A 14,381-nucleotide genomic window follows, 5' to 3' on the forward strand; every position below is an offset into this window, starting at 1 on the left:
ATCTCTTCTCGCACTTCCCTCCTGAAGTCCTGGAGGTCGACTTTTCAGGGTTCATCACTATCGGCCATACCCTCAACCGGAGGCCTGCTACGCCTCCTCCAATCTATTTCGTGTCGTAGATCGGAGGCTAGCAATAGGGCGGTCACGGAATGAGCAGGCATAAGCTCGGCCAGACCCTAGTGCTGACTTAGCTAAGGGACAGATCGCGGAGTGGTAAGCTGAGGGTCGGCGAATTGTTGTGGAGCATTCGCTCGTCCACTATCACATTGGGGTGAAACTTACTAGCGATGGATCTGCTCCAACATCTGCTTCATATAGTTCAGATCAATCCTGGGCTTTTGGACTTCCCTATCTAACCGACTGTTTCCTCAGTTCCGTTAGTTTTGCCTGGTTGAAATGGAGGATGCTGGATGGGGGGCAGGCCTTGTCGGTTGTCGGGTTAGTTCAGAGCCCCTTGGGCCCAGTTCGTATCCGACAGACCTTCAAGCCCTGGTGGTCCAGTAACGACCTCAGCAGGCTCGTTTTGAGCAATTTTTCTAGTATTTGCCATTAAAATTCCCTTGATGCTACTGAATAGAGCCTGAAAAATGACTTTTCGTATCGTTTCCCACAGATGACACCAATCTGTTGATGCAAAAAACAGATGCACCTTCTATCGTCCCACCACCTGCAAAAGGAAGAAACAAAGGAGACTCTAGCTAGAGCCAGAGACCCTCCGATGCTAAAGTCAATGATGGGACTATATAGGAAGGATTTTGAGAGGAGTTTTCTGCGTACCTTTTAGCTTGGAGATTCCTGTTTTTATAGGAATGCGAGAGTCCCATCATGCAGGGATTCTTCCCCTGATATCTTGGAGATTTGATTTCAATCCATTTTCGGTCTCTATCCGATCCTTAAAACCTCGGGATCGGGGATCCTTTTACGAGATTTTCGGGACAGCGTTTTCATCCACACCATCTTTTCCTTACTCGGCCCGGTCCTGACCGACTTTAATAATGAGTTAGTCCGAGCTAGCTTTATGGATCAAGTTGCTCGCCATCTGTCGGGCGAGATGGACCCGATCCGTAATCGACATCCTCTCTTACTCTGATGGCTGACCTTATAACCGACTTTGTTGGGTCAGTTTTATAATCGGTCAGGTGGCTTCTAAGCTTTAGACCCTAATCGGCCTTTTAAATGTTGCTACCTCATTTTCCAAGTCAACTTCATGCATTTTATGTACTTTGTCTTTGGCTTGTGACTTTATAAGTCTCGGTCGAGGTTTTTATTCCCTACAATCTGAGCTAAGTCTCTCCTTGAGGCATTTAGTTCTTTTGCCTCGGTCAGGCTTATTGCCTTAGAATCCCGGGCCGTATCAGTAGAGTTGGTTCATTCCATAATCGCGTCTATGGACTTCTCATATTTTTTCCCAAGATATATATATATATATATATATATATATATTCTGGAGGGTATATGATATATAGGCGAAGCTCGTGCTTTTTGTGGAGCTCACCCGAATGAATGTACTTTAAAAATAATAATAATAATAATAATTTAAGTTGTCCCCATTAAAAATAAAAAAAATAAAAAAGAAGCTATTATGGTGGGATCCGCATTCAGCGGATTCCAGTGGATTAGTAAGAGTGTTTGGATCCACCGAATTATCAAGGCTGACCATACGAATGGTTAAGATTGTTGGATTGGTATGATGTTCGCATGGTAAGTACCAATGAAACAAGCATCATACCCAATGAAAAGTCTAAATATAAATGGATTTAATTGTCTGCCCTAATGTAATTGGAGCATTATAAATGTAATTCTACAATAAACCCAACAAGCAACCTTTGCACAGCACAGTACCAAAAGTGAGTCATGCTCATTTATAGAGACTATTCATACAGCTTTGGAGGGAGGCGAGGGGTCAAGACCACTTCCAACGGGTTCGCTTTGTTAATCGTTATATTCAATTTCTCAGCCATGTCGACCGGTGCATCGGATGGTGTTGCCAGCTCAAACCCATGAAGCAGACGCGCGAGCGTCAAGTGCAAGACCGGAAGGGCGAGTGAGATCCCTGGACAGTATCTGCGACCGGCCCCAAATGGTATCAGCTCGAAATGCTGGCCCCTAACGTCGACATTTGCATGGCTAGTTAGAAATCTCTCTGGTTGGAACTCGCAAGGGTCCGACCACACACGTGGGTCCCTCTGCAGTTTCCATAGGTTCACCATCACGGTAGTGCCGGCAGGTACGTGGAAGCCACAGATGGTGAAGTCTTCACTGGCCTTGTGTGGTATACCGAATGGGGCTGCTGGATACAGGCGCAACGTTTCCTTGACGATGGCTTGAATGTACATCAGGTTCTTGGTGTCCGACCCGTCCACATTCCTATCACGGCCAACGTGGGTGTCCAGCTCATCTTGGGCCCTCTTTAACGAGTGACGATTGTTCAGTAGTAAGGAGATGGCCCACGTTAAGGTGACAACTGTACTGTCCGAACCGGCCGCTATGAGAATCTACAGTACAACTTCCAAGTTAAGCAAATGGAGGACTACACTAACTCATTTGAGTTGCAACATGACTCAGGACCGACCAAGTTTGATGTAGAGCGTGTCACGGACACTTTCATAAGAAAGATGGATCAGAGAAGGCCCGATGGGCATTAGAACCCTAAAGCAGGAATATCTTACAAATTCTAATGAGTTAATTCTATGTACCATATATGATTTTGTGTAAGAGAAGCTACTTTAACCAACCAACCTTGCCATGTCAGGTTGCCCACTCTGGATTTGCGAGATTCCATCAGATTGATGGTCCAAAGTCCATTTTAATTTCATTTTTATTATTTATAACAAGTTTTAGTCCGATAATAACTCTTGATCCTTTAAAATTTAAGAGTTATTTAGGAGAATAACATGGTTAGGCTATATTAGATACTATTTTTGGCTGAAAGTCATGAAGACTGGGGGAGATCGTGATGGTCTATAAATAGTAAGTTTACTATTTATAATAATGTACATTTTTCAGAGAGTTTGATTCCCAAATTTCCTTTTGCATTTGATATTACTATTTAAGAGGTTGTACATTCATTTTTATCATCCATCAATTTATTTTAAATTATTAAAAATTATTTTCTATTTTCTTTTCTAATAGATTCAAGGAATCCGGATAAAAAGTCCAGGGAAACTCCATAGATTGAGAGTAGTTATCCTTAAGGCAGACTATGATAATGATCGGCCTCATCACGTCCTTCTTGCGTTAGAGAGTCCGAATGGCGAGTCTAATGCTATGGTTTGATACAACGTGGGGCTCCACGTAACAGCTAGCACAGTGGCCTGCTCGCATGGTTGGATGGCACACGTATGATTGAAATAATCGATTCATTAGCTAATGCACATTTTGAACATGTCATGTACCAAAAATCAGGGTAGTACACTCATGAACTGTCGGAATCTCTGACATGCATGCCATCCAACAGTGCCTGCGTATCAATCGTGATACTCTGCCAGTGTATCAACTAATTGCCCAATAACCAAAACAACGTGCACATTTATTTCAGCTTTTACAGGTGGGTCCATGGTTCAGTGATCAAGACTACAGTCCCATTGATCCCCACGGTGGAGGGACCATGACTAAAAAAATCCCCTCCATAGATTGTTCCTACCTTTCAAAATTTAACCGTCCATATCCAAATGTAAAATGATCCGTGAAAGGTCTCGCAAAGAATAGGCTTTTTGAGTCATGGTCCATCCACCATGGGGCCCAACAAGCGCATGTTCCATTTCCATGAACAATGGGCCCTCTTGTACATCCAGCTCTGATGGGGCTGTGTCTAACAGCCCGTTGACCTAGCCTGACTCAGCCCGAGGTTTCAAGGGCTTTTTTGTCCGGGGGAACAATAAATGAACAGCCTAGATCTTGCAAAAAATAAAAAAATTGAGTGGCCAGAATCGGACTCGGTTCTTTTTCTTTTGACCCGTCGCTGGCCCATGCACAGTCCAAGGTTTTACTTTCCGGACTGGGCTTGGGCCTACCTCAGCATGGCCAGAGCCCAGCCCGTTAGGAAACCTACTAGAATCTTTCATTCAACAACGTACTAGTGTAGTGGCCTTGATGATGGTATCAGTGTCATAACTGGAGATTGGGTCACGTTCAAGAACCGTCAGCATTGCATCCATGAAGTCCTGCTCCCCTACGTCATCACCACCGTCGGATCGCATCCTACGTCGATGATCATCTAGCCACCTCGAAAGCAGCGAGTCCAGTTCCTTAGCGGTCCTCTTCATGGCCCTCACATGCCCTTGAAGGTCCATCCACTTAAGGAACGGAAGTGCATCAGACACAACAAACACCCCATTAAGATAAGATGACTGTTTCATCACTTCCCGAACACGTGCCGCCTCAGCGTTATCATGGGCCACTTGATATCCAAAGAATCGCTTCCCCACAATCATCCTACCAATCACATTGAATGTAAGATCGAAAAAAGTCTTCGACATTTCAACGGTGACCGGACGTTCATGGTTGTCCACCCAACGTCCATATAGTTCTTTAACACACGTGTTAATCTCGTCGACTTGGATGTGCTTGATCAATTCCAGCCGTCGGTTAGAAAGGAGCTGGACCGTGACCATCTTGCGGATCTCACGCCAGTATTGCCCGTAGGGAGCGAAGCCAAACATGGCATAGTCATAGCCCATGTTGTCAGCGACCGCGCTAGATGGACGGTTGGCAAGAACCACATCATGGGTGGTAAAACACTCCTTGGCTGCTTCCCAAGTGCTCACCACAAGGGTGAGGTTTACGCCTAGCCGGAGAACGAAGGCCGGTCCATACCGATCGGCCAATGCGGCAAGTGTTCGGCAGGGGTCGGGCCCACTTGCTAGTAGATGGAGGTGTCCGATTATGGGCCAGGCACCCGGTGGTTCGGGTGGACCCTTGATGTTGATCTTAGACCTAGCTGTCCATGCCCATATGCTGTAAAGAAAGGCTAAGGCAAGAAGTCCAGCAATAGCTTGGGATTGGAAAAGAAGATCCATTGCTCTGATTGATTACGAAAAATGGACCCCTTTGAATTTAAGGACGAGAGACACTCATGTCCAACGGGTTGCACCATAAGTTAACATCTAACCAGTGAATAAGTTCCAACATACCACATATCCAAGACATCCAGCCGTCCAATAGGTTAGTCCCATCTTGACTATGAGGTAATAAAAAAATCAGCCTTATCCACTCACTAAGTGGGCCACACCATAGAAAATAAGGGATAGACGCTTATGTAACATAGATATTCAATTATGACTGATCTGATGGATGGATTGGCCTGATTTTTTGCACAATGTGACCCTCACAGTGGGGTTGGATTTTATTTGTGGGTTGGATTTTGCAAAGGATGAAAATATCCTCTTGTTGGACAGTGAATTAGAGGTCCAGGCAGTTGGACATGAGCGTCTATTGTTATTTAAGGACCATCTGGGTCTTTGTGAAGGCCCAGTTCATCAAGGACTTTTTTTTAATATATACCGAGTAACTGATATGTGGCATGTGGGCAGTGTCTAAACCGTCCATCTAGTTGATCATATTTGTCAATGGCTGTGATTCATAGTTTCTAAATCTCAAGTGGACCACACCACATGAAACCGTGTGAGTTGAACATTTGAAAAGTTCTTGGGGCCAGCAGAAGTTTCCTTTATCCGTTTCTGTGTGATATTATGAACAGGTTGGATAACAAAATAAACATCAGTCTGTATCCTAGAGAGGTTTCAATGGTATATTTACACTGTTTCCTGTGGTATGGCCCACTTGAGATTTGGATATGCTTCAATTTTGGGTTCAACACCTGGAATGGGCTGAAAAAACGGATGGATGGCGTGGATAAACTCAATACTCAATCCGATTTCAGAAAGACTATATCCAAGATGTTCGTTGAAATGGTAAACGGTTTGGACGGTCTCTATTTATTAATGGGTGACGTTCACGCATACGATGAACGATAAAAAATAGCCGGTTAGGGATTTGGACAGGCACAAAATATTATTGGTTCCCTCTCGGTTGGTGGAACGTCACTAACGGTTCCCATACCAGCATCCATATCTGCCCCGAGTATGGGACGGCAAACCATAGCAGACAAGAGATATCTAGGGGCGGATTCGGTTTGCTCGGGTCTTACCAAGTTCGGTCAGGCTTTAAAAAAAAAAAAAAAATCGGTCAGGCTTTGACCGTGAGCACACCCCGATGTATGTGTTGTATATCCACGCCGTCCATCCGTTTTACCAGATCATTTTATGGCGAACAGTTAAAATGAAGTACATTGAAATTTCAGATGGACCACACAACAGGAAGGAGTACCAATTTACCATTAAAAACTTGCTGTGGGCGATGAAAGTTCTGGATCAAGCTGATATTTATGTTTTCCCTTCGTCCAGGTTTATGTGACATTATCGATGGGTTGAATATAAAATAAACATTATTGTGGGATCTAGGAGTTTTTTAATTGTGGATGTTCAATCACCAATGTTTCCTGTAACGTGGTCCATCTGATATTTGGATCTACTTAATTTTTTGATATTACGCCCTCAAATGAGCTGAAAATACGGATGGACAGTATAGATATACAAAATATGCATCAAGGTGGGCCCCACAGTCACGGTCTGACCGAATTCATTTTTCTCCCTAACTGACTAAATTCGCTCGCGAAACATCTGGATCAGGTCCGCTATTTTTGTTGGGAACGGATTAGGTGTCACCCCGGCCCCATCCAAGACGGCGCGGCCTTTACTGTAGGGCCCACATTGATTCATTTATTCTATATCCACGCCGTCCATCTGTTTTTCAGATCATTTTCAGGCATGATCCGAAATTTAAAGTAGACCAAATTCAGGTGGACAATACCATAGGAAAAACTGGAGATTGACCATTAACAACTTCTAATGGGCCACGAAAGCTTTTGATCAAGCCGATATTTGTTTATTCATCATAAAATGTTTATGGGACCTTTTCAACAGTTTGGACGGCAAATAAACATTAAGGAAACATCATGGTGGGCCGTAGGAACTTTTAATGGTTGAATGTTCAATTACCACTTTTTCCTATAGTATGGTCCACCTGAGATTTAGATATTCTTCTTGTTTGGGATCATGCACCGAAATTATCTGGAAAAACGGAGGGACGGCATGGATATAGAATGCATAAATCAGGGTGGGTCCCACGGTACGGAACGTAGCGTATGGATGGGGTCGGTGTCGCATCTAATCTGGCCAAAATCAATATGAACGTGAATCCGAGCGAATACAATTTTTTGGCAGTCATGTCTTGAACTTGTTGATTTGGCACTTTTTTGGAAGATCAAAGCCGTTAATATTCGACCCAAATATATATTTTCCTATTATTAGGATTATTTCCATCAGATGGACCATAATTTATGTTAAAAATGGGCGTTGGCTATTTTTTTTTCTATCATCCATTTATCTACTAAATATAAGCGAATTGCTTATCTGTACAGCCTGATTTTTTAATAACGATATCTCCTGTTTTGGGCCCATATGATGAGTGGATTGGATCTAGCACACCTCTGCATGTTAGTGGCCAGTTCCAGAAACGTGTGTGGCGCTCGAGTTTCAACAAGTGATTCGAACGGTGATAATGCAAAATTGTCGGTTCCCCACGAAAGCGAATTTCCCCACGCTTGCTGCAAGGAGCCCGTGCAACGAAAAGCTCTGTGCCCTACCGTGGTGTCCGTGTGACATCCACACCGTCCATCAGTAGCTCCAGCTCATGCTATTACGCGAGAAAGGTTTCAATCGCGGGCGTCCTCATCTGTGGTGTGGCCCACTTGATGTGTGGATATCCTGATATTTTGGCTAACGCCCCCTAACATGAGCTGACTCAACCGATGCAATCGATGTCACACAGACATCACGGTGGGCCCCACAGAGCTTCGTTGTACGTGCTCTTCACGGTAGTGAGGAAACTCTCGCCCCGTTATTATTATGATATTCATTATTATAACCTACGCAACCAGCCTGTCACAATCATCAATCATCCACTTGAGTTATGTTATGGTGCGCTTAAAACACCAAATGGACCCACAATGCTGTCTGTGTGACATCTACTACGTCATCACGTGAGGTCCTCAGTGCTAACCAAGGGCGCGGACAATTGCCAGATCCAAAAATAAGGTGGGCCACGCCACAGGAACAACCGGGACGGCTAGTTTGTGTGTCAGGCCACCATGGGGTTTATCTTTCATCATATCTGTTCATAAGTTGTGAATTACAAGGATGAAGACAGCCACAGCGCTTGAACATAAAGATTTTTGGACAATTTGACATTGTTCCGCATTGACGTGGCCTGTCTAAATATCTATGGATCTGATTTTACCATTTAAGGTGACCATAAGTGATCGGAACTGATGGACGGATTGGATTTCACATATATGATATGGTGGACCCCCTCCTAGCTTTGGTGATGGCCGTGCTCAAGAAATAGGTATAGTAGATGATTCTAATGAAGTGGTCCAAGTATAAGCTTGAGCTATATGCAGTAGTTTAAACACTGTGACATTGGCAGCATTATCTGATTCATATAGAGTTTGTTTTACATACTGACTATTAAGCCTTAAAGTTTATTTATAGTCAGGTGAACATGAATTGTAACACTCTGATCCATAACTCATGTAGTAGACTAAGTGACGATATCCTCGTTTCAACGCTAAGGTCTTGGTATCGATCACCTAGTGGGGGTGGCTAACAGTGGAGTGTGTACTGATAGGGGTGATAAGCTATATAACTTAAAAAAAAAAAAAAAAAAAAGGCTAACGTGAATTGTGTATGTGTTAGATGGGTCATACTTTTACAAGAATTTATATTCGTTGTGAAGCACAAGTCAGTACCTTAGAATAAGGTGGTTGATGTACTTAGCTGTCGTGTATCATTAGTTGTTATGATGAGCAATGAGGTAGTCAGTTTCAACTATCTCAAGGAGTTGTATGCCAATGACGAGGACTTTAATGATGCATGACTAAGGTGCCAAGAGGGTCATCTCAGCGACCTACATATGCAAGATGATTTTCTCTTCAAAGGAAATCAATTGTGCATCCCCCAAAGTTCTCTAAGGGAGTAGATTATGCAAAAGTTACATGAAGGTAACCTTGGTGGACACCTTGGGTGAGCAAAGATGCGTGCTCTTGTTGAGGAACGATATAATTCGCCGTAATTAGTACGTGACGTAGGTAAAAAGGTGCAGTGTTGTCATTTTTATCAGACCTTTAAGGGGCAATCTTGGAATACGAGCCTCTACACCACGTTACATGTGCTTGACCACCCTTGGGACGACTTATATATGGACTCTGTGCTTAGTTTCCTATAAACATAGCACGACATGGATTCAGTGTTTGTGGTGGTAGATCATTTATTAAAGATGGCGCACTTTATCATATGTAAGAAGACCCCCAATGTAACACACGTGTGAATCTATTCTTCAAAGAGGTCATGCTGCTACACGGGGTTCCCAAGATCATTACTTATAACCATGACACGAAGTTAATTACTCACTTTTGATAGACTTTGTGGAATCGATTCGGTACACGACTTCAGTTCAACAGTGTCTACCACCTATAGACCGATGGACATACTAAAGTTGTGAATCATACATTGGAAAACCTCCTCTGGTATATTTCAGGTGATAAACCAAAGCATTGGGATTTGACCTTATATCAACAATATGGTGAACCACTTAACATGAAAGTCCTCATTCCTAATTATTTATGGTCGAGTGTCCCACCACATACTTGACTTGGTCTCTTTACCTAAGCTCCCCGGCATAAGCATTGCAGCAGAACATATGGAGGACCAAATAGTGGGCATTCATGCGGATGTGCAAGCTAAGTTGCAAGCTTCGAATGACAAGTATAATGTACAAGCAGACAAGCATTGGCGGCAAAAGATGTTTAAGGTAGGTGACCATGTTATAATGCATCTGCGCAAGGAAAGATTTATGACCGAGACCTACAAAAAGTTAAAGAACAAGAAGATTGGACTAGTACCGATCCTCCAAAAGATCAATAAGAACACTTACATTGTTGATCTTCTGAATGAGATGAAGATATCACATACTTTCAATGTTACGAACCTGACCGAGTATCATGAACAGAAGCTGGTCGAGAACTCAAGGTCGATTTTTTTTAAGTGGAGGGATCTGATGTAGAGCATGTCGCAGACACTGGACTAGAGAAGGCCTGATGAAAGGTGAAAATGATCTGGACTGTCAGAACCTTAAAATAGTTGTATCTCCTAAACTAAGATGATTTTTTCGACATATCATACATGATTTTGAGATAGGAGAAGCTACTTTAGCCAACCAACCCACTACATTGGATTGCCCCATGCCAGATTTGCATGATTCCATCATATTGGTGGTCAAAAGTCCCATTTAATTTAATTTTTACTATAAATAGTAAGTTTTAGTTTGAGTACAACTTTTGATCCTATGAGTTGTAGGAGTTATGCCCACCATGAAAAGGGCTTGGAAAAGCTAGGAGAATAACGTAGTTAGGCCAAATTGGACACTTACTATTTTTGGCCAAACACTATGAAATCTAACAAGAATGGAGACTGTCTATAAATAGTAAGTTAACTATTTATATTAAGTCACATTTTTAGGGTGTTTGAGTCTAAAACTTTGTCCTAAGTTTGAGCTCATTATTAAAGGGTTGTAATTTCATTTTTTTAATCATTAATTAATTTATTTTTGAATTTATTAGAAATTATTTTCACTTTTATCCCTTGTGGATTCGAGGGAGCTCTGTGAGGAGTCTACAGAGCTTTGTGGATTTAGAGTAGATATCTCTTGAGGAAGACGGTGATTGACCTCATTACATCCCTCTCTGCATCACAAAGCTCTGCCCTACAACTTATAAGCCACAAGTTTAACTTTCTTCTCTTCAGGAATGTCCAGGTAGTCAAAGAAGCACTCGACTTCAAGCAGTCAATCGAAGAAGTCCTCAATGTAGAGTTGGTCGTTGAAGCTAGAAAGATCGACTTTCATCCTGAATTTTCAATCTGTCTGATCTACCCGATCGACGCCTCGTCCAGGGTGTTGGAGGATCATGTCATTGATATCATCATATTGGATCCAACATCCTCAAGTATGATTATGCAATTCACTGCCATCATCGCCTCATGATTAGAACAAGTGCGAATTTCAAAGCCTATCGAAGGCGAATCATCGCCACGAACAAGGAGTTGCCCTAAGGCCTTCTTCATGTAGTCATGAACAGCTTAACTACCAAAAAACGATTGAAGGCTACGGACTATGCTGGTTTTTAGCTACGAACATGGACCGTAGCTATATTGCTGTGACTTAAAATTGTATCTAAAAATGCCTAAACCGCAGCTAAAAGCTAATCCCTCCACACATTCATACAACTTGGGATAGCCCCATAAGGGATTCTACGAGGCCCATTAAAATGTGTGTGCTTCATCTAATACGTCTATCCGTTTTGAAAGAGAATGTTAGGGCAAGAGCCCAAAAAAGGAAGTTGATTGAAAACTTAAGTGGACCACACGGCAGGAAATAGTGGAGATTAATACCTACCATTGATTGATGGTTTGGTTCTATTGGACCTTCGATTTGCCTAGATTTTGGGGTCATTCCGTATAAAAAAAATTACAAAATTAATGGACAGAGTGGATATATCAAATGCATCACGATGGACCCCACAAAGCCCTTGACATGACCGTCCGTCCAAAACCCATCAAACGTGCGTACGTGGAGGGGCTACGAAGGATAGTGCAATAACTACGGTCCAGAAGGCTTTTAGCTGCGGTCTAAAACCGTAGCAAGACTATAACAGGTAAAAATGCAGAAACCATGCTGCCTTTTTCTTTTCCCCCTCTCACGAAACGATTCATTTCTCTCCACTCCTTGGAAAAAACCCCATTCCCGGGCTCGAAAGTTTCTCTATCCTCCCTTTTGTTTGGTTTTGTGGTTGTCATCGTCCATCCAATTTCCTCTCAAATGCTGGATCTGGTGCGGCGTCTGCACTGAGAAGTGAAACGTCTCTCTCTCTCTCTCTCTCTCTCTCTCTCTCTCTCTCTCTCTCTCTCTAGCAGATCTCAAAAAGTAATTTTCACTCTCTTTTGTTATTTTATCATTTTCGGCCATAATTTCTTCGATCTCTGTTTGTGATGATTTAAGGAGAGGATTTCATTCTGTTTTGGAAATTCTAACATGAGTTTTGTTTATTTTCTGACGATTTTGCTTCTTTCTCGGGAGTTCTAAGGCTATTTAGTTGAGGTTCTTTTCAAATCAGTAGATTTGGGTGTGTTGTTTATATTTTTTGCTTAGGTTTCACATTTTCTACTTTTAGAGGAGGTTTCTATGGATATTTCACATTTCTAGTGGTGGTTTCTATGGAGTAATTAGGCTTCTTCCTTTTTTTTTAAACTAAGAAACTAGATCAGGCAAATAACACGGGTCTTCAAAAAACTTAAAGAAGGCCTGCAAATCCATTCGCATGTTTTCCTCAACAGGCTCGACTCAAACCCATTCGTGCAAACTGGGTTGTTGAATTTATATGCGAAATCTGAAGAGATTGGGTATGAACGTGGGGTGTTTGATGAAATTCCTGAGAGGAATTTGATTGCCTAGAGTGCGATTCAATCATTTCAAAATCTGAGAATTTCAAATTAAAAACTTCATAATGATGAAAGTTGTTAAAACCATCATAGTAAAGTGAATGGTTCAAGCTACTTTGCATAACTAAACATGCAAAATTATAGTGGGTCCCCCCCACCTAATCAACGGTGGACGTTCATCTCAATGCACTGTCTTACGGCCCATTTAAGATTTGGATCAGGCTGATTCGTAGGCTCTGGATATCAACCTTGCCACTGCAGATGTTGTCATTCTCTATGAAAGTGATTGGTATTTTTACATTCTGCTTTGCTAGTAGCATTTTAAATTGGTATTTTTTTTATTGTCTGGCTTCATCCTCTTATGTATATGCCAGTTTTTCCTGGTTGAGAGAAAAATCAAGCTCATGGGTCTACTTTCCCATACTGTTTTTAATGGTGGATGCCATGCTCTTGGGTATGTATGTTTTTCATTGATTTCCTTTTTTGTAGAAAAATAATGCCACCTATATGCCTAGTAGTGTTGATAGCAATCAACTTGTAGACCTTTATCCTATATATGCATTGACAAATGCAGATGAAAAGTTTGGAGCTCTATTAAGAGCATTATTTCTTTGATTTCTATTTTCTTTCTAGAATTTTCATGGGGCTTGTGTTGTTATTGTTAGGGCTCAAAGGAGAATATATATTCCTTACAACAACAAAACAAGGAAACTTGCAAAAGTTATGCCAAGAAAATATGGTAACATCCATAGATAACTGTTCTTTTCGTAAATGGGCCTTTGAGGAATTCCATCCATTTGAAATGGAGAAATGCAATCTCTCTTTTCATAATAGGCCTGTTTCAAATTTCTTAAGATGAAACCCTTTTTAAAAGCTCTGATTTCGTTCTAGTTTCTCCTTTTTGTTTTATTAACTTGGTCTTATTTTGATGAAAATGTAAGGCTCCATAAGAACTTTATGGCATTAGGTTTGGATTACAAAACTGATAATTCTGCCCCCATTTTTAAATGCACTAGGATGACTTCACTTCGGAGGAGCTTCATACTTGGAGTGTGTTTTATGAAACATGGCCAGCAAAACCATTAAAGTACGGTTTGTTTATTACCCGAAATGTCAGAAGCTTCTCAAAGAGTTGATCAAACATCTGGTGAGCAAAGGTCATTTTCAAACTTCAACATGATACTTGTTTTTTAGTCTGATTTTGTACACATTGCCCTTCTATGATATTAGATTTTTTTTTGTACACTAGCAAACATTTTGAACTACATTTTTTTTTTTTTTTGCCACTTTCACTGCCAAATTTGCTATTATATGATCATTTTAAGAATGGATGGATTTATGTGCTTCTTGATTGTAATTAAAACCCAAATTTGCTGGATGGTTACTTTCAGGGTAAGCTGATGAATGGTTAGGAAATAGTAGGGAAAAGGCTTTCCAAGAATTTTGGGCAAGGGAATGAAAAATTCAAAAATGAGGTTTTGGTGATTGTAAAACTTCAACACATGAATCTTGTTAGGATTATCAAATTGGCAGTTATCTACCTTCTTCTTTTTTTTGAGAAAGGTGGATAATTGATCCACCACAATTCATTCATAAACCAGGATACACAGCATTTCAGGCGGGTCAGACAAAAAGGTATTAACCCCACCTATCGTATAACAACAAGGAAACCAAAACAAGACTGCACAGGGAGCCACAACAAATATACAAAACACCCCAAGAAAATGAAAATTAAAACCGTAAGACATCACGATGTGCTCCGAACTT

General features: G+C 41.5%; 1 protein-coding gene and 1 long non-coding RNA gene across 2 annotated transcripts; one reads left to right on the plus strand and one right to left on the minus strand.

Annotated features, from left to right (window-relative positions):
• Positions 1-1,726: 1,726 nt before the first annotated feature.
• LOC131218601 (cytochrome P450 CYP82D47-like) lies at positions 1,727-5,044 on the minus strand. The gene is made up of 2 exons (XM_058213235.1): positions 4,077-5,044; positions 1,727-2,495 (listed from the first exon to the last, which is right to left on the minus strand). The coding sequence occupies exons 1-2, from the start codon at positions 5,016-5,018 to the stop codon at positions 1,872-1,874; spliced, it is 1,566 nt and encodes a 521-aa protein (XP_058069218.1). The 5' UTR covers positions 5,019-5,044; the 3' UTR covers positions 1,727-1,871.
• A 7,970-nt stretch (positions 5,045-13,014) lies between these two features.
• Positions 13,015-14,121, plus strand: LOC131218244 (uncharacterized). The gene is made up of 3 exons (XR_009157580.1): positions 13,015-13,068; positions 13,280-13,353; positions 13,631-14,121. It is a non-coding gene; the product is annotated as an uncharacterized LOC131218244 (long non-coding RNA).
• Positions 14,122-14,381: the final 260 nt, after the last annotated feature.

Source organism: Magnolia sinica, chromosome 11 (genome assembly GCF_029962835.1).
Source record: "Magnolia sinica isolate HGM2019 chromosome 11, MsV1, whole genome shotgun sequence".
Lineage (NCBI taxonomy): Eukaryota > Viridiplantae > Streptophyta > Magnoliopsida > Magnoliales > Magnoliaceae > Magnolia > Magnolia sinica.